Source organism: Neolamprologus multifasciatus, chromosome 2 (assembly GCF_963576455.1).
Source record: "Neolamprologus multifasciatus chromosome 2, fNeoMul1.2, whole genome shotgun sequence".
Classification (NCBI taxonomy): Eukaryota; Metazoa; Chordata; class Actinopteri; order Cichliformes; family Cichlidae; genus Neolamprologus; species Neolamprologus multifasciatus.
Window position 1 is genome coordinate 6,713,466 of NC_140440.1, and position 19,156 is coordinate 6,732,621.

At 41.0% G+C, this 19,156-nt stretch overlaps 1 protein-coding gene and 1 long non-coding RNA gene across 7 annotated transcripts in view; both read right to left on the reverse strand.

The window, feature by feature from the left end:
* Positions 1–18,729, reverse strand: part of slc44a1b (solute carrier family 44 member 1b) — a 33,326-nt gene extending 14,597 nt beyond the window's left edge. For 4 of the 6 annotated variants that reach the window (XM_085181060.1, XM_085181052.1, XM_085181043.1 and 1 more), the window contains exons 1-9: positions 18,589–18,729; positions 13,949–14,038; positions 8,799–8,941; positions 6,674–6,810; positions 1,421–1,514; positions 1,171–1,340; positions 958–1,047; positions 711–868; positions 439–625 (exon numbers count right to left, since the gene is read on the reverse strand). In XM_085181060.1, the coding sequence (XP_085037186.1) occupies positions 439–625; positions 711–868; positions 958–1,047; positions 1,171–1,340; positions 1,421–1,514; positions 6,674–6,810; positions 8,799–8,941; positions 13,949–14,038; positions 18,589–18,645 (1,126 nt within the window). In that variant the 5' untranslated portion in view covers positions 18,646–18,729. Of the gene's footprint in view, positions 1–438; positions 626–710; positions 869–957; positions 1,048–1,170; positions 1,341–1,420; positions 1,515–6,673; positions 6,811–8,798; positions 8,942–13,948; positions 14,039–14,432; positions 15,174–18,588 lie in introns of those variants that run through there. The other 2 variants (XM_085181066.1, XM_085181036.1) reach the window with 2 other exon arrangements.
* LOC146523894 (uncharacterized) lies at positions 2,783–6,667 on the reverse strand. Its single transcript, XR_014877330.1, has 2 exons — positions 3,937–6,667; positions 2,783–3,466 (listed from the first exon to the last, which is right to left on the reverse strand). It is a non-coding gene; the product is annotated as an uncharacterized LOC146523894 (long non-coding RNA).
* Positions 18,730–19,156: the final 427 nt, after the last annotated feature.

The window sequence follows — 19,156 nt, forward strand, 5'->3', positions numbered from 1 at the left end:
AGAAAGAATAATTTGATGACTAAAACTAAATGAAATCTGCTACTTTACATTCAACGTTCAACAGAAACACAAATCCACAGAGATAGTTTCCAGTACCGCGATTCGCCCAAATTGGTTCAAGCATAATTTATAGGTTAAATGATTTACGAATGAGTCAGTACAACCAAAAGGTACAACAAGAACAGAGAGAAACTGTAGATCTTGGACATGTCAACCAAATATATACCAGCTGTTTGACTTATTAGCAAAACAAAGACGAATATCTAACAGCATTGTAGCTTAAACTGAAGACAGGAGGCCAAGGTAGCAGTAGCAGAGTTGAAGGTGTTAAGATGTTCACTGGGAGTAACCAGGAGAGATGGGATTAGAAATGACCACATCAGAGGGACAGCTCCGTGTTTATGATGTCAGCTTTTCTCTTTGACTGCTGCAACTGACCGGTGGTTCCCAAGAAGAGAAGGACCAGGATCCAGTAGATCCAAAAGAGCAGGAGGGCAAAGAAGGTGACAAAGGGCTGCAGGGTGAGGAGGGGGAGGTGGATGAAGACTTTTCCTGCCACGTGGAACAGAGCGATGGTCAGAGCTACTCGTTTCCTCATGAAGAGCATCAGCAGCAGGAGGATGATCTGGAGACAAAACACACAGTCAGTCTCGGGTTTAAAACACCAATCGATCACACTTTCTATGCTCTGTTTGATGTCGAGTACATACAGTGAATACAGTGGCAGCAACGGCATAGACAAGCAGTGCCTGTCCGCTATCTCTGGTGACCTCCACCTCCTCCTTCGCTTCCTTCAGTACTTTAGAGGAAGTGTCGTTCCCGTATAGCCGGTAGTCAATGTAGAGCCACCAGAGCACACTAGTCCCCGCTTAGACACAAAAAGCAGAGCCCTGATTTCAGACACATTTCATCTGTTTATATCTTTTAATGCAACAAACAGACAGGAAGTGATCTCACCAAGGGATCCAAGGACAACCAGTGAGGTGAGGATCCAGACGAGGACAGCAGAGATGTAGCGAATGATCACCATGAGGATCATGGAGAGGACTGAAAAAGACAGGCAAAAAAAAGTGATGTTAGAGCCTCAAGTGGCCATTAGAAGAACTGCAGTTTTTGGCACATCCATATGAGAATTAGATTTTCGTCTTAGAGGTTGATGCTTGTTCTCACACAGTGCGAGGACACAAAGTCCGATGATGATCTCTTTACTGGCAGCGACGCCAGCGATCAGTCGGTGCAGAACACTGTTATCCCCGACAAACGTCACCACAGCCTCAGCAAACCTTGCGTAGCAGGAGATGTCCACCGGAGTGCAGCGATTAAACACGGGCAGCGGTTTACTGAGAATGGAAGACAGAGGTCAGAGGTCACCGAAAAAGCAAAAAAGCAAGCGACTTTGGGGTGAAAAGCTGCTACATACCTTGGTGGAACAGGTAGTTTGGGGCATTTAGTGGTCCTCTGTTCGAGAACAGGATATCTATGAGCTGCTAACTCATAGGAGCACAGCTCAGAACCTGAAAGAAAAAAAACACCATCATATTTTAAATAATAATAAAATAACTTCTAATACCGCCCTTTAGATGCAGAGAAGGTCTTTGACAAGGTTTAATGATCCTAGTTCTTTAAAGTCCCACTGGGATGGTCCTCTGCTACTGCTGCTGTTTACACTAGCAATTCCACTTTTGCAGTAACTGTATAATCATACCCACAAATCTATGGGTTAACAACAGGACACATTGACCATCAACTATCACTATATGTTGATAATATAATTTGGTTTATGCCAACAGCATCAGACTGATGTTTGCAGACAATATGCATGACCTAATGGAAGCACATCTGTTTCAGTAAATCAAACAGTTCCTGAAATAGGTTTTTACTGGCTTAACCCTTTTAAAAACAATAAAACATAATAATAATCTTTATTTATAAACTGTTTTTCAGAACAAAGTACTTCACAGGACAATTCAGATAAATGGTAAATGGACTGGTTCTTATATAGCGCTTTTCTACTCTCACTGAGCACTCAAAGCACTCAGTAAAATAAACTTTATAAAATACTGGCAGGTGCCAGCGCCTCAGCCTCCTGGCAGTTGAATCTTTAGGTGGCACAATCCCACCTTTACATTTTAACAAGGTTAAAAGTTGTTCTATGCTTATTGTATAATGTTGAAACAACATTAACATCTTTTAACATTTTTGTAATCAAATTGTGCCCTGGCCTGAACATCCAGAAGCGTGATTATCATTATGAAAATTCCCTGAATGTAAACTGGGAAAAAGCTTTGAGTGTCATTGTGTCAAAACACTGAAACACTGACACCATTTTAACTTTATATTGCTTTCTGCGTCATTGAGAAACCTGCAAAACAAAAATGCATGAATTGGATCAAGATTGTCAAATTGCAAAGTGTCAGAGATTGTCAGTTAAGTTATTAGTATGAGAAGCCTATATTATATTCTTCCTGTGTAAATACACCTATTGCATTCACAAGATTTTTAGTAAACATGACCTTTGACCTTAACCTTGAGGTCAAGGTCACCAATATTGATACTCATCCAAGATTTTTAGTAAATGCACTTATGGGATCAAGTCACTAAAAGTACAAAAAGGCACCACTGTTCAACTATAAGCTGTTCTGCTAAATTTGGTTTTTTTTGATATTCACAATATTGGTATTCTAGTCCTCAAGTTATAGAATCAGTATGATCTTAACATGCAGACTTTCATGGTTTTCACATCCAAGCTGATGGTCGGGGTGAGCGCTGGGTTTTTCCACAGTGCCGGTGTTTCCAACTCTGAGCGTATCCGCCGCATCACCGCTGACAGGCTGCACCTGAGTGTAATCTGGGCTGCTGGCTTCTTGAAATCAGTGCTCATATTCACTCTCCACCAGATCGTCTGCTAAGCCTCGTTAGTCAAGGCCGCCACAGTGACAGTATCTTGCCATAGTTATTCTTGTATTGACCTTGTACCTTCTGCTCACAGAAAACCTCTGGATGTTGCTGAAACTCACTGCCATAACCCGTCTTGGTTCAGTCAGCACGCAGCTTCTCCACTTACACTCACCTGCCTGCCTTCCTGTCCAGCACTCTGACATTAAAGGATTTACTCATCGGAGTACCTCTACACCCCATCCGCACCAACCCCTCTATGCTTTGCCTCCGCCTGTGAAAAGTAAGACTGTTTGCAATTTGCAACCTACGCCTTGGATCCGCATCTGGCATCCCTTCTAACACTTGTTTCCCTTGTTTCAGTGACTCTGAGAATTACGCCACACCCTTTCCCTCTGTCCCACACTCCATGGGTCCTGCACTGGATGTTACCCAGTGTTGGGTCCCCAGCCCTCGTCCACAACAACCCCAACGCTCCCTCACGGACCATGTCACAGTTCACATAGTGATTTACTAACCACTCGTTTCAGTGTTTTTGTAATCGTGTGACTTTTATAGTGTTGTTTCTTTGCTTCCTGACCCAGTATGAACATTCCAGATCCCTCAGGTCATCTGGATCCGGTCTTTTATCAGTTCCCAGAGTCAGAACCAGACATGGAGAAGCTGCATTCAGCTTTTATGCTCCTTATATCTGGAACAAACTCCCAGAAAGCCTCAGAGCAGCTGAAACACTCAGTTTATTTAAATCCAGGTTGAAGACTCTCTTATTCTCAGCTGCATTTGAATAAAGCACCAAATCCACACTTAAGCTTAAATTTCAAAACTTTTTAACTACTAATTTTATCTACTGTTCTGATTTTATCTGTTTTGATTTTTGGTTTTATATACTGTTTTGTTTGTTTGTTAGTTAGTTTGTTAGTTAGTCAGTTTGCTTGTTTTAATCAATTTTAAATCATTGTTTTTGTTTCTAATGTATCTGTAAAGCACTTTGAATCACCTTGTTGTTGAATTGGCAAGGCAAATAAACTTGCCTTGCCTTGCCTTCATAGTATACTTCACGTGACTATGGAAAAGTTCAAGGAACTAGTACATCATAGTATTACTCCTGTTCATAATGTATCAAAGAATTATTTGAGTAGTAGCTTCCTAGTTTGCTTTGTCACTTGCCCTAAGTTTATGGTATACTTGCTATCGCTCCTTGCATTTCTGTACACTTTGTGCCTCAGTTCACGCTCTGTAATAAAAGTCTATTTTGCTCACAGTCCCTGACTCCAAGTGCGGTCTGCATTCAAGTCCATTCCCTCATGTTGGCCCTCTGGCCTTGACATCTGGAGGAAAAGTTTAGGAATTATAGGTCTGTACTACATAGACAACTTCCAGGGGCCAAATGTAACCTGTGGTACAGAGTTTCATTAATTCATCATAAATTAAACAGCTAAAAGGTTGATAGATGAGTCCAGGTCCATCTGCTATTGGCAGCTGCTTGTGTGAACCCAGAGCATGCAGCCAGTTCAACTACCCTAAGCACAATACAAATCCTTCAATGTTCCCACGACCTGTGACACTAGGCAAGGATAGATCGATAGTTTGGTACATTCAGAAGAAAACTCGAACACAATGTTGGGCCCAGCAGCACTAAAAAGTCTGCACGTCCACAGAAGACAACAGTGGAGGATGATCATAGGATCCTTTCCATGGTCAAGAAAAAAGAACACTTTCCAGGAGGTAAACATATTGTTGCTCAAGTTTACCATAAAGACACAACTTCAGAGAGCAACTCCAGTGGGTTTAGCACAAGCCGCAAAACCTATAGCTCTGAAACAGCAGACAGACAAAACTAAAATAAACATGTAGAGTAATGATGGAGGGAAAATGGATGGAGAAGGCATTGAACAGCTCAGGATCTGAAGCAAACCACATCCATACAGTGTGCAGTCCAGACAGTGTGATGCATGGACCAGTTTAGCTTCCAGTGACACTAGGCCACTGCTGGTTACAGATGGACTCTGAAGTGTACATGGATATACTATACTGATATACTCTAGAGGTATGATACTATTTTTAAACCAGTTAGTTACTTGCGCTTTCATTTATTGGTGCAACATAGACATATTGCAGAAAATTGCACATATTTGTATCAAAAAGGTATCACTACCTCTGCTCTCCACAGTGATCATGCTTGCTGCCATACATAATCACAACCCAAAGGCACCATTCTTAGGAGGGAAGAACTCGAACAAAAGAAACATGCAAAGCTCAGATGACTACAGTCATTAAAATGTCTTGGCTGAAGAGGGGGAAAAAAACACCATCCAGTGCACACAGCTCCAAGAGAAACTAGTCCCCAATATGCCCAGTCATTTGACTAATATGCCCAGTTTGTATCATTCCTGACTGTGAACTTGATTTGATTTTTATTTTGAAAGTTTAATCTGAAACACAGATATGAATATTTCCGCTTGTATGAACAAACGGAGTGTGAGCGTGCTGGAGCTGGGCCTCTGTGACAGGCTGCTCAGGTGTAGCAGAGAAACTAGTTCCTCTGTGTGAATCTGTGACAGTGGATCCTTTATAAACGACTGCCGGAGGAGCTGTGAGGTCACCTGACCGAGGGTCTGCCGTCATGTTTCAACACGTTTGTGTCTCAAGTGAACAGTGAAGGCTCTGAGTCACAGAGCAGCCATGATGGAGGAGAAGCAGAGCAGAGTGGCACCAATGACACGACACGCATTAATGCTGCCTTTGTTACTGTACTGTAAGTTCAGTATACTGTTGGTGTGTCCGGTCTGCAGACATTCAATCATCACGGTGACGCGATGGCGCGCGGTCGGCCAAGTGCTGACATCACTGCTTCCTTTAAAACCAGCAACATGTTCGTACTTCGGTCTTTGTGAGAACATCGAGTCACACAGTGCACCCCCCAATCCCCCGCCACTTCCAGCACTCCACCTGCTTGTCGCCTCCAACGCATCACCCACCCTTCATATTTAACACCTGCTTTCAGATTCAGCACATTGTATGTTTTCACCTTCAGCAGATCACCCGTTACATCTTTAACACTTTTGCATGCTGGAAAAGGATTATTTATTTAAAAAAATCATTAGAGAGAACGCCTTTGTCAGAAGTGTAAAGCTTGCACATGCATGCGGCAGAATGTGTGCAAAGCAAAAAATAACACAAGAAAACATGATGCAGCTGAACTGGTCCAGTTTAGAAGGTTGGTTTCAAATCCAAACCAGGACAGGGAGCAATGCAAGTGCAGGCAGGAGGGAGTGTTTCACTGGGCCTAGCTCTCACAGCTAATTACTCTCCAAATCAGACAAGACCACAAAACCAAAACAGGGACATCTAGTGCCTAAGGGTCGTCACAACTTCAAGACATCACTTGCTTTCACCTCCAGCTGTTTACCTACTTCTATCTTTAATGGTTCACCTGCTTTAAGCTTCAATACTTCATCGGCTTTCCTCTTTAACACTCTTTAACATCTCAACACAATCGTCACCTTTCAGTTTTCACCTCCAACACATCACCCCGGCCAGCTACACCTGTTTTCATCTTTAACATATAATCTGTTTATACCTCAAAAACTTTACCTGCTTTAAATGTTTGACATTGCTGAACAAATAAAGACACAGATTCAATTACATTTCCCATCAACACCCTCTCCTGCCTAGATCAAAGCCTCTTTGTCCCTCAGCTAAGACGTGTAAAAATATATCTGGATATCCAGACACCTATTCAAGCGTGCAAGGAGTCGTGTGACATTTATGCCCTCACCATTGACCATAGCGAACCTCTTCAGGTCCTGGTAGGTCTTCAGCTCCTCTGTGGGACACAGAGACACACAAAGAGCCATCGACTTGATTTTCCTTTGAACAATGTCGATGTTACAGGGATCCAGGAAGAAAACAAACCTGTAAGCGACAAAAAGTACAGGAAGTCAGCACATCGACATTTATAATAGAAAAAAATTACTCAATATATATATATATAAAAAAAAAAAAACACAGGTAAATGCCTCCGAAGACCTTAAAATCTAAAAAAGAGTGAGACCAAATAGGTCAGCAGTGGATTGGCATTTAAAAAATTTAACAAATGGTGCTTCTAAAACCAGAAAAATCCCCATCTTCTAATAAATATGAAGACATGAAGCCAGTAATTTTATCAAAATTTAATTTCAGGAATTGCTGATAAAGAACACAATGCATTTTTAAAAGAAAAGCACAATTTTCCCGATTTTAGAAGAGTACCAAATATTATAAATAAAGCAAAAAAGCTTCTGATAAAGTCCTTTAAGTGTCTTTAAGTGCAGGGAAGGCCTTCAGTAGGGTTGAATGGACCTACTTATTCAGTGCGTTTTAAAGTATCCGTTTTAAAGGATCAGATTCAAATAAATATCAACTGCAGAAATGTTTAAAAACAGGAATATTTTAAAACTAATTTCTATTAAAAGAGGCGTGTCGAGACTGCAATAGAATGCAATCACATTAAGGAAATATACTTTAAAAACTGGATAAACGGAGTGTAAGTTATAATTTTATACTCATGATCCATTTTATTATTAATCAACCTCATTATTATACAAAACCCAGCAGAAGCACTACATCAGCTGCCTGCTCTTCAGTCCATCGTGTATCAGTGCTGCTACTATCTGACTGTTTCACGTACTGTAGACTTGAACTGACTGCTGAATTTTGGCAGTGTTGCCCACTCTGCCCAGTTTGATAATCCCGACTTGAGTCATGAACAGAAGTGTTTGAGTAAAAATAGAAGCTGAGACTGAGCAGAGGAGGATTAAAGCTGAGCAGAATGCAGGAATGTAGATGTGGGAGAAACGTGTGACTCAACAACAAATGGAAACAAAGAGCCACAAAGAGCCTGCAGAGACTCAAACCCTCGCCGTTCCTCTCCTACAGGCGCAGGAATCTGTGATCCTGTGATCCCGCTCACTTCACCTGAAATCACCTCGCTCTCTGTTCAGCCTCGTGTTCCCGTGGGTTTATATCAGCTGAAGGACTACATCTGATCCCACAGCAGTCAGAATGTCTCAGAGATCAAACAGTCTGACACAGTAAAGAGCTGACAGATGTCTAACAAAGATCTGTACCGTGTGTAAAAGTAGGTCTGACATCGCCTCCAAACTCCAACAGCTGCTCGCCCTCCAGCAGGTGGAGCTCTGCGTGTGTGTGTGTGTGTGAGATGAGTCACAGCTCTCAGCTAGTGTCAGCATAATCAATGCTGAACTCTCCCACAGGACCACAAACGCATCGAGTATTAAAGTGCCAGGATGAGCCGCCACAACGCTCTAAAAATACCCAAGTACTACATCAGTAATACTGCAAATTAACAAAGACAGACTGTACAGGACAGACGTGCAACACAACCAGAATACAAACAAAAATACTAAAGAATTACAGTGAAATTAAATTATTTACATATATCACCACCAGGAGCACAAAATAAAGTAAACAAAACTGCAAAAAGACCCTGCTAACTTAAAAAAAACTAAAATATTTATGCAATAAAATCCTAATTATTAGACACAAAACACAGCACTGTGCAATAAAATATCACCACAATAATCGAAACTGCTATGCACTAAAAGTGCTTTATAAACTGTAAAGATGAACACCTTAATACAACCTATAAACCAAGACAAGCCAAACTACAGAATTCCTGTAGTCGCGAGTTTTTCCGACAGACAAATTCATACACAAAATCTCCCCTCTGATAACCTTTTTTTTAAACATTGCTTTGTTAAGGGGAGTATATATTTATTCAAATATCACATTTTTGTTTCTCAAATAGTCAGAAGTAACTTCAAAATGCACAGATTCCTGTCAAACAGTAACAAACTCAACACTTTAACTGTACGAGGAACAGTAAAAACCTCAGTACTTACTTTCTGTCAGTGTGGTCGAGACCACTCAGCCTGACGCCTTCAATCTGTTCATTTCGTTGGCCGCAGGTGTTGCCATAGCTGTCATATCCGAAGACGAGGCGAGCGGCGCCGCCGGTGACGATGGTGAACCCGCAGATGCTGCCCTGGAGGATAGAAAGAGAGTCAGAGAGTGCAACACACCTTTAGCAAGAGGCGCGTTTCTTGCTGTCTATATTCACTGAATCTCATCCCTCAGTGCACTGTATCCCATCTACTGCTGTCACATTCTCCAGTTACACGTTAATTTATCTTCAGTCAATAATCTAATCTGATCAACTGCATAGATTTGAATCTGGGCCTTCAGCTTTTGCATGGTTGGCAAAATCTGTTGTGTTTTATCTGTACTGTTACTTGCACCAGACTATGAATATATATGGAAACTTTCATGACTCTCATCTCAGCAGCACATAAAATGACCAAACTCAGGATGAGTTCCAGTAAAAACCCCGTCAGGACATCACTGTGAAAAATCTAAGACCACGTGACATCTAAAATGTTTAAATCCACAGAAATCAGGGCTGAATAGAAGATGTTCTGACCTGAACAGGTTCAGAGCCACTGTTTATTCTCCACTGTAGCTCAGTAGAGAATAAACCTGAGCTACACCACTTGAGCTACAGCCACCCCTCTGTAGCTTAGAAGTGCTTGTGTGAATGGGTGTGATTGGGTGAATGAATTAGCTGTATAAAGCGCTTTGAGTGCTCGGACAGAGTAGAAAAGCGCTATATAAGAACCAGTCCATTTACTCATCATAAAATTTTCATGCATCTATTCCTGTACTCACTTCAGTTGTAAAATCAAACGACTCTTGACCAGTCAGAGCTCTGCCTGAGGCTCTAAAAGCCAATCAGCTGCCTGCTCTGTTCCTGCTGCTACTTCCTGCTACCACAATAATCTTAGAATCTGAGGCATTTAATAAAACCAAACATGTCGTGGTGCCGAGTCAAAAAATAATACACCTAAATAATCAGGGTGTTTGCCCACATCATACAGCCTGGCCTTCTGCCTTCAGACGTGCCGCAAATAAAAATGAGTTTTATCACTGCTGTGCTGTAGTTACAGGTCTCTTCAAACTGCTGCTTGCCTCAATAAGTCTGGCAGGAGATGTTGTTGATGTTCTAACACGCTTGAGTTGTTGAACCCACCAGGGCCAGTGAATGAACATCTTTCCCTTTCACCTTGAAAAGTAAAGCAATCTGTGCTGTCTTTTCTTTATTTCTGAGGTTTTTTTACAGAAATTTAAGATGTAAGAGAACCCAAAAGTTGTGTAATTACTAAGCTGAAAAGGAAGAAAAACTACTTAACCATGTTTATTAAAGGGCAAAGACTCAGCGGCGTTTCAGCAGTAATCCATCGTCAGCGATTACTGTGTTACAATGGCTAACTATATATAAAATATAGAAAAAACTGAAGACTTATTAAGTCAAAATCTACAATAAGGGGTTAAAATGTAAAATGAATGCAGTCACTGTGGCACAAGCTGGTAAAGATTTTCTGTATCTGTGCTTGTGGCAGCAGAAAAGTATTCAGCTGCATGTCCAGTAAGTAATTTTCCTCATAAATCAACTCAAACAGAAACGCTGTTAGAACATCAACAACACCAAACATATTACAGAGGCAGGCAGCAGTTTGAAGGGGCTTCTAACTACAGTGCAAACAGTTTCTTCAAGTCGATTCTTAACAAGACAAAGCTGTAAAGGCAAGTTTCACCGACTTTACTTTTCATACATGTGTTTTTCTCTAAAAGTGTTCACACATCTCCCACGTCTTGCTTATACCGTCATGCGCTCTCACGCTGCTCAGCCAAATCCCAGTTACAGAGAAGCCTCAGAGTCCGTTCTTTATGAAAAACATTAGACTAAAACAGGCTTGTTCCACATTTTAGCACCAACTCTCAACCATAAAAAATGCTAAATTCACTCGCCTGATTTTCTGGGTCAACGCTTATCGGTCAGTAAGATGCAGATTCATAATAATTTGTATTTTTATTTCATTTAAAATCTTTGGTTTAGTGTCAGTGAATAAAATTTGCTCATTTAAGTTTAAAAAACAAAATCAAACATAGTTTCATTTTCAGCCATCAGCCACTTTACTGGTTACATCTGTTCAGACTGCTTTGAACTCAAATGAAGGCAACAGTATCTCAAATAACCACTAATTACACCCAAGACATGCAGAAGAAACCTCTCTAAACACAACGTTGAAGCAGATGGGCTACAGCAGCGGAAGACCACAGCATGTGCCACTCCAGCTAAGAACAGGAAACTGAGGCTTCAATTCACACATGCTAGAAGATTGGAAAAATGCTGCCTGGAATTTAGTGTAAACAAAATGAGAATATTGTGGTGGTGGTGGTGTAATGGTGTGGAGGGAATTTTTTGGCACACTTTGGAACTCTTAGTACCAACTGCACTCATCATATAAACATCAAAGTCTACCTGAGCTGTCCATGAATTTGTGACCAAACTGTACCCATTTTCCGATGACTGCTTCCAGCAGGATAACACATCATGTCACAAAGAGGAACATGAGAATGAGTTCACTGTATCCAGACGCCCTTCACAGTCACCAGATATGGATAGAGCACACCTGAGACATGGTGGAACATAAGATTGATATCATCTGCAGGAACTATGTGATGCTATCACGTTGATATGGACCAAAATTCCTCACAAATGTTTCCAGCAAATGAATAATTAAAGCAGTTCTAAAGACAAAAGAAGGTCCAACCTTAAAACGGTGGCCAATGACTGTATAATGTGTAGTATTTGTAAGATTGTAAGATTTAGGAAGTGTGGAACTGTCCGGTAACACAATAACACCAAACAAACACCTGACTGAGTGTCAGGTACATATCCCAGTATAAATAAACAGATGCACCAAAGCCTCCACAGGTGTGTCGTGTTGACATATTTGCACAAAGACTAAACTAGTCCAGTTTGCTTCGGGAAGCTTCCTAACCAAGCACCAATCCAACATCCGACTATTCACGAAAACAAAGACCATCAACACAAGTGGCACAATCATGTTTTATTAACTGTGCATTTGGAGCTTCTAAGGACAGGCTGTTAATCCCACACAGGTGAACTGTGAACGTTACGCTGCTCTGATAACATCTGCTTCCTATGAAGTTTTTGTCATATGTGAAGAATGCAGCAGTCCCCAACCCCGGGCTACGGACCGGTCGTTTGGTAGCGGGCCGCGAGAGTTGAGGCTAGTGTGTGAAATTGATGGTTTTCAGGGTTTTTATCATTAACTCGGTTTCCCTGGGTCTTTACCTGTTGTGTGTCTTATTTTGAAATAAATATTTCCGTGTTACCATAGCGACCAGAGTACGGGGCAGAGAGGTCTGTGGCGCAAAAAAGGTTGGGGACCGCTGCTTTAGAAGGTTTAGAAATGAAGATTAAGGGCTAGATAAAGTCATCAAAAAGAAGCTAAGCTTTGTCCTAGTTTCTTTGCTATGTCCTCACCCCATAGCACTCACTTCTCTCACCCAAGCGGTTGCAGCAGATGGCCGCCCCTCCCTGAGCCTGGTTCTGCCGGAGGTTTCTTCCTGTTAAAAGGGTTTTTTCCTTCCCACTGTCGCCAAAGTGCTTGCTCATAGTGGGTCACATGATTGTTGGGTTTTTCTCTGTATCTATTTTTCTAGGATCTACTGTACAATATAAAGCACCTTGAGGCGACTGTTGTTGTGATTTGGCGCTATATAAATAGAATTGAATTGAATTGTCCTTACTACTCGGTATGACCGTTGCTGTGTTACTTTTACTTTCATTATTAATTAATTTGACTTCAGCCACAGAAAGCCTTAATAAAAAACACTCGATCGTCTCTCGAGAAGGAAGGACAAGCATTGTATTTCACCGTTTATGAGCTATATATCCATTATTGTTTATGTTCTTCCAGTCTTTGTAATGAAGTGATGATTTTAACCTTATTTTTTTATATGACCTGCTTCAAAGAACACGTTAAGAACACGTTGGGCAAAATATCCAAGGGGAATTTAATAAGTAACAATATCATTTCATTTTTTAATTAAGTCTAGTTTTTATTTCAGTAAGTAAAATTTATTCCGCCTGTAACTCAGAAAATATGCATAAACGAAGCAAGTAACTTTTAAATAATGGCTAATATGGGATCAAGATTGGTAACAGTGAAAATACTTTTACTGCAGTTATCGTTAGAGATTTTGAACATAATCCTTCATAAACTGATAAAATGATTTTGCGAGCAACACAAAGAGAAGAGTTATGCTCATAATCACAAGTGGGCTCTTATTTACCCAAAAATCTACTATAATTTGTGCTTTTATTTTACTTAGCAGCTAGTGCTGGTGGACATTATTAGCATAGTATGACTGTTTTATGAGGTATCACTACTGTAATATCACTGTAGCATTGGTGGTATAATTGCTGTAATACAGGAGGGTACTGTGGTACTACTATATTATTGTGAGGTAATATAAATGCACTATTACTATTGTTTGGAACTCTTATTGCTATAATATCACTGTAATGTTGAGGGTATTGTTACTGTATTATTACTGTAGTGCTGGGGTACCATTACTGTAATTGCTGTAATTAACTGCAATTACCGGAGTATCACTGTAGTTTTGTGTGGTATTATTACTGTATTGACACTGTATATCCGAGGGTATCATCACTGTAATACTGGGATGTTACTGTAGTATCAGTGTAGTACCAAGAACAATATTTCTACAATAATATTGTAGTTCTGAGGTTATCATTACTGTAATAATAGGATATTAATACCTTATTGTCATTGTACAATTAGTTGGTATTAATACTCTAAAATTACTGTAGTTATGAGAACATCTTTACTGTAATATTTACATTGTTATCATTGTAGTAGTATTAGGCATATCATTAACGTAATATTACTATAGTTCAGAGGTATAATACCCAGGGTATTACAGTAATAGTACTGTAGTGTTGTGTGGCAACATTACTGTATGTACTCCTGAGGTAATATCACTGGAATACCAGGTTACTATCGCCATATTATCATCGTAGTATTGTGTCTTTTATTACTGTAGCATTACTGTAGTACTGTGAGTGATGTGGGTGCTGATGGAGGGTTTCTGTGGTTACCATGCCGACGCAGAAGACGGTGAAGAGCAGAAACCAGGGCAGGTCTGTGCAGCTCCGGTCCTCCAGCGGTCTCCATTCTCTCTTTGTCCTCTGAAAGACACACACGCACGCACGCACGCACACACACACACACACACACACACGGTGAGAGCACAGCGGGGCCTTCAGGAACTCCATCCCTCCCTCTTTCCCACCTGCCCCGGCCTGCTAACTCGGTTCCATCCCCCAGCTCCGTGTGTGTTTACGGTCGCAGAGAGCGGAGCGGGGCCGCTCACAGGCCGCGGTTACCCGCCTGTTCCCGGCTGGAGCTAATTGGATTAAACAAGCTGCTGGCTCTAATCCTAGCTCGGCCCGCTCTGGTCCCCGGGACCGGTTTCCCTTTCACGGTCACAAAATAAACACACACCGGCGCTCTGCTGAAGGACACGCTTAGAAGAACGAGCACGGTACCGGACCGGACCGAACCGAACCAGGCCGCGCTTACCTCCGTGCTACCGCAGCATCCCATTGCAGTCAGGGTGGAGGTGCCCGGAGCTTCACGGAGCTTCACAGAGCTTCAGCTCAGCAGCAGCGGGGTCTGGAGCCCGACAGGCGGGGGGGTGGGGGGCGAGGAGGAGACGACCAGCCCCGCGTGATCCCGGAGGCCGAACCCGGAGCGGAGACGGTCCCGACGGTCAGACAGAACGCTCCGACCCGCTGAGCATTCTACTTGTCGGAGGCTACTCCGGGTACCTAACCGAGCGGGGATTAACGGCCGAGGATTTGTCCGCCACACTTCCTGGTGGGCCGTCAGGTGCTGCGGCCATTCATCTCATTGCGCTTGCGCTTGTGCCCGCGCCGTGAGCGGAGCAGAACAACAAAGCCGTTTTTGACCTGCAGCTGCAGTACCCGCTTTGACCACTAAATCCATTCTAAAGGCAAGATGCCGCTGTTTGCCAGTAGAGCTAATCTACACTAGAAAGTAACACAAAATACTCTAAACAGTCACATCTTTTAAGTAATCATCAACAGTTTTCTCAAACAGAGTGAAATACCCCAAAGTTAAGCAACAATCTATGCAATAAATAAAGAATTAAACTTCAGTTTCTCCCCCAAAATCCCGCAATTATACATTTCTGCAAACCAGATTGATATCTGCTATGAAAGGTTCAATAAAAGCATAAACCCATCAGAGATGTGGGCTTATTTAACATAATAGTTTGAATACTAATAGTGTACGTCGTACTCTACCCTATTTATTTTAAAGCTTTATTTTTCAATAGAATATTTTATTATTATATAATGTATTTAATATAGATTAGTCAGGAGTGCAATCAGTGAAGTGTTGCAAGGATAATGGAGCATTGTCTGATATGAAAATTAATGGATCAATACTTTTATTCACTTGCCATTCTAAACTACAGAAGAGAGATGGATGCAAAATTAATTCAATTTAAATTCAGTGTGCCGAGCACTGAGCAGTGTATTTGCTTTGATTATTTTATTGACTGTATTTTTTATTGTTTTTTGTAACATGATATAACATAATATGAATCACACAAGAGCTGGAGGTGGCAGTACTGAAGGTGCTCAGATTTCCATTGGGAGTGAACAGGATGCAGGATTAGAAATGAGTCTATCAGGGGGACAGCTCAGTCAGAAACGTGAGGCTGAGATGATTTGCACATGTGCAGAGGAGGGAGAGTGAATGTACTGGACAAATGATGATGAAGGTGGAGCTGGCTGGCAGGAGGAAAGAGAAAGACGTTAGAGGAGGTTCATGGATATAGTGAAAGAGGACATACAGAGGGTTTTTGTGGAGATGGAGGAAAATGATCATCTGTGGCAACCAAAATAAGAGGAGCTGAAGATTAATTTTCAGTAAACTTCCTCACTTACAAATACTGTTTATCCTTTCGATGTTTTCACTGTCAGGATGATAAGTTTGACCTGTGCTGCAGAACAAGCTGCTCTGGTGTTGTCAGCTCCCCTGCATGTATGTATTTATGTACTTTTTCATTTCCCTCCTCTTCCTCAGTGTGCATTTGCTGTTGATGCTGAAGAAAGCCACTGTGTCTGTCACTGTAAACCTGCTGATTTTGATAAAGCTTTTAAAGAAAGCAGTTTGACCTCTGACCTCCACTGACAGACTGCCACACAGAGCTCCTGCAACATTTAAAGAAGTGACATCTTTGTTTCACGTCCATGCGAACACTCAGTGCACTGTTGACATTCTCCACCAGTCACCACATACACAACACACCATCATACAGCAACATACGCTTTCTTCCACATGCTGGACACATCACTGTCATAGCTAAGAAAGAAAAAAGGCTGGCGTTTGAACTTTGCATCACTACATGTTCATATACCTCCAAGAAGCCATGCAGCTGCTGCGGTATTTTCAATTATAGAAATGTTTCCTACCACGAATTAGTCATAATTCTACTTTAACAACTTTTCATAGCTATTAATAGAAACTGTTCCATTGGTGTAGAAAGGAAAGGAAATGAAGGTAAAGGAAAGGAAAGGGAAACAGAAAGTTGTGTCGAAATATTTTTAGCACTATACAGATTTTGTTCTGATTTTTGACTTCTAATGGCTACACTCTGATATTTCGAAGAGACAGATCTAGAAGAAGACTCAAAGATATCCCGAAGTACTTGCAGTTTGACAATCGAGCAGCCAGAGCAGATGGTGAACAAACCTTTCAGGAATATTTGAACAATGTTTGTAGCTGGGCCTGTCTCCCTGGTTCTGATCTCTGAACAGTTGGTAGCTTTCAGAGCCAGGTGCAGTTTCAGGCAGTCCGTCCCTTCTGAGAAAACTATGATGGCAGAACTTTGGGTTTGTTTGTTTTGTTGTTGTTTTTTCATAAAATGACTGAAAATCATAATGCATGATTTCAAAATATTTTAGAGTATCTGTCATCGATTAAGAAAGGATGGAACTGTTATAAATACAGACAGAGCCATGAAAAAAAGGATTCCTTTGTAAGTTACCATGAGGACTTGACCTGCAGCTGTACATATTATTTATTAATGCAATTTGCACTGTTGTTTAACTTGTCTAACTTAACCTAATTTAATGTTTGTATTTTATTTGTTTGTTTTAATCACTATTGTGTACATAAATTTTGCACATCATACTATGCACCTGTGGCACTTTTACTGTAACTATATTGTTTATTTATTGCAGGCTGTACTATTTGTATTCTGCACTAACACAATCATTTCCCTTATTCTCATTTGCTATTAACTGCTTTCACCTGTGCTCTGTCCTGCAACCTTTTCTTCCTTTGTGCTCCTGTATTCCTCAAGTTAATTTTTTTGCTCCTTGTGCCCGTTGTGGATGCTGGTTTTGCCGTTTCTTTCTGGTTTTTGTTTACCTTTTGTTCAAACAGCCAAATATATGACTAACTTTTGGTCTGATTGTGTCCTGCATTTGAATTCTTCACACACCACATTCTCACACTAGATATTAGATTTCTGAGAAAGGACTTCTTCAAGTTTGTGTCACTTCTACAACCACAGCTAAACTGTAGATTCAACTTTCATCATGTCAAGTTTGAGTGTTTGAACTTTTATCTGAGAGCTAACCTGTTACTGCTGGTATAAATTTAAAGGAAGATTTTCCTTCAGTTGAAATCTGATCTGAATGTTTAAAGAAATTCTCAGTTTTTCCTTTGAGGCATTCATTAAACCATCTGTTAACGTGGGCGTGCCTTCAACCGTGATCACCTTTTTTTTAGCATTTTAATAGGCTGTCATGGCATCCCTCCCAAAGACTAAAAACGAAAGTTTATTTCGTGCTCTGTCTGATTGCCATGAAGTAAAGGATTTGGTCTTCATGACGGCAGCTTCTGCAGGAGACTGAGTGCCCCTCCTTAAACTGTTTTAGTGCTGATGTGACTGTAAGTGTGAGACAGTGAGGATGCTGATTTTCATTCAGTGTTACACTGATTTTGCAAAGTTTCCTTCACTTTTGTATTTGTCTTTAAAGCTGCACTCACTCTGCTAACTTCCTGTAGCCCCTCATAGGCTGAAATAAGTAAATTTCTAGTATCACTTTGTGTTTAAATGCAGTTGTTTTCTTTTGCTGCATTTTACTCATACATTTGCTGCAGTGAAAGCTTCCCTACCTCCTCAGGTCATCCCTCAACAACAAATTGTTTCTGATGATTAAAATCAGGGGTTAAAGTGCTTTTTAAAAAAAACAAAAAAACAACTTGCTTCGTATTGTTGAGCCATGAAGCTCTCTGCTTTCATCTTGTTAAGTTTAATTCTCCACAAAGGACGGTGAATATGGGAGTAGCAGCAGGGTTAGCAAATCACAGCCTGTACACAAAGCTCGTGAAACAAAGTGTAAGGGTTCCCTCACCTTCCACTGCAGTCAGTTTAGAAACTCCTGTATTCATTGTCCAGTCAGTGCTTTGTTATCATACTGTTGTTGTATTTTTTGTAGTACTTTGGAGGTAAGTTTACTTTTTTCTCCCACTAATTTTCCTGTAAATAATAATCAGATTCTCGCTGAGTCATTGAGTAAAACCAAACCCACTTTTTTATTGTTTTGTTCATTTTTGCGTTGCTTTTTTTTTTTTGAGTGTGTGTGTTCATGTAAAATAATCACATTTGCTGTGTGAAGAGCAGAAGATCTTTTACCTTTTGCCTGAGTCGAACCTGTTGCTGAGAGCTTGTGGAGAGGCGCTTGGGGTCCATATTCCTGTGGGAGTCCTGGTGGGTCCCGGAGGGTTCCGCAGAGTCCTGGTGCTGCTGTCAGACTGAGGACGGCAGTGATGTAGGTCTGATCAGGCTGCAGAGGACAGAGAGCTTTTGTCTTATTGTTTACTGTTGTACCAGGCTGAACACTGGGGGGTGTGGGCATGTGTTTTCCTGCGTTCTTCTTGTTATGGGAAGATTAAACTTAAGCAACCACACTTAAGCACGCGGTCACATTTCGGGCACGTAAAGCAGTTGAACCTCATATACATACATAATTCATGAAGTTTTATTAAGATTCATTAAAGTCTCAAATTAATGCACACAGTCATATTTCCATTCCTTCAGAGGGCGTCATGACTGTGTGTGTTCATTTAAAGAGTTCACAGGCAGCAATGTTCAGCAGAAATATTTAACTTCTCTCAAAATCACATTTGAATCAGGCAGGAAGCAATCGTGACCAAACAAATCTGTCAGGAAGAGGCAAAAATCCAAAGACAGGCAGACACAC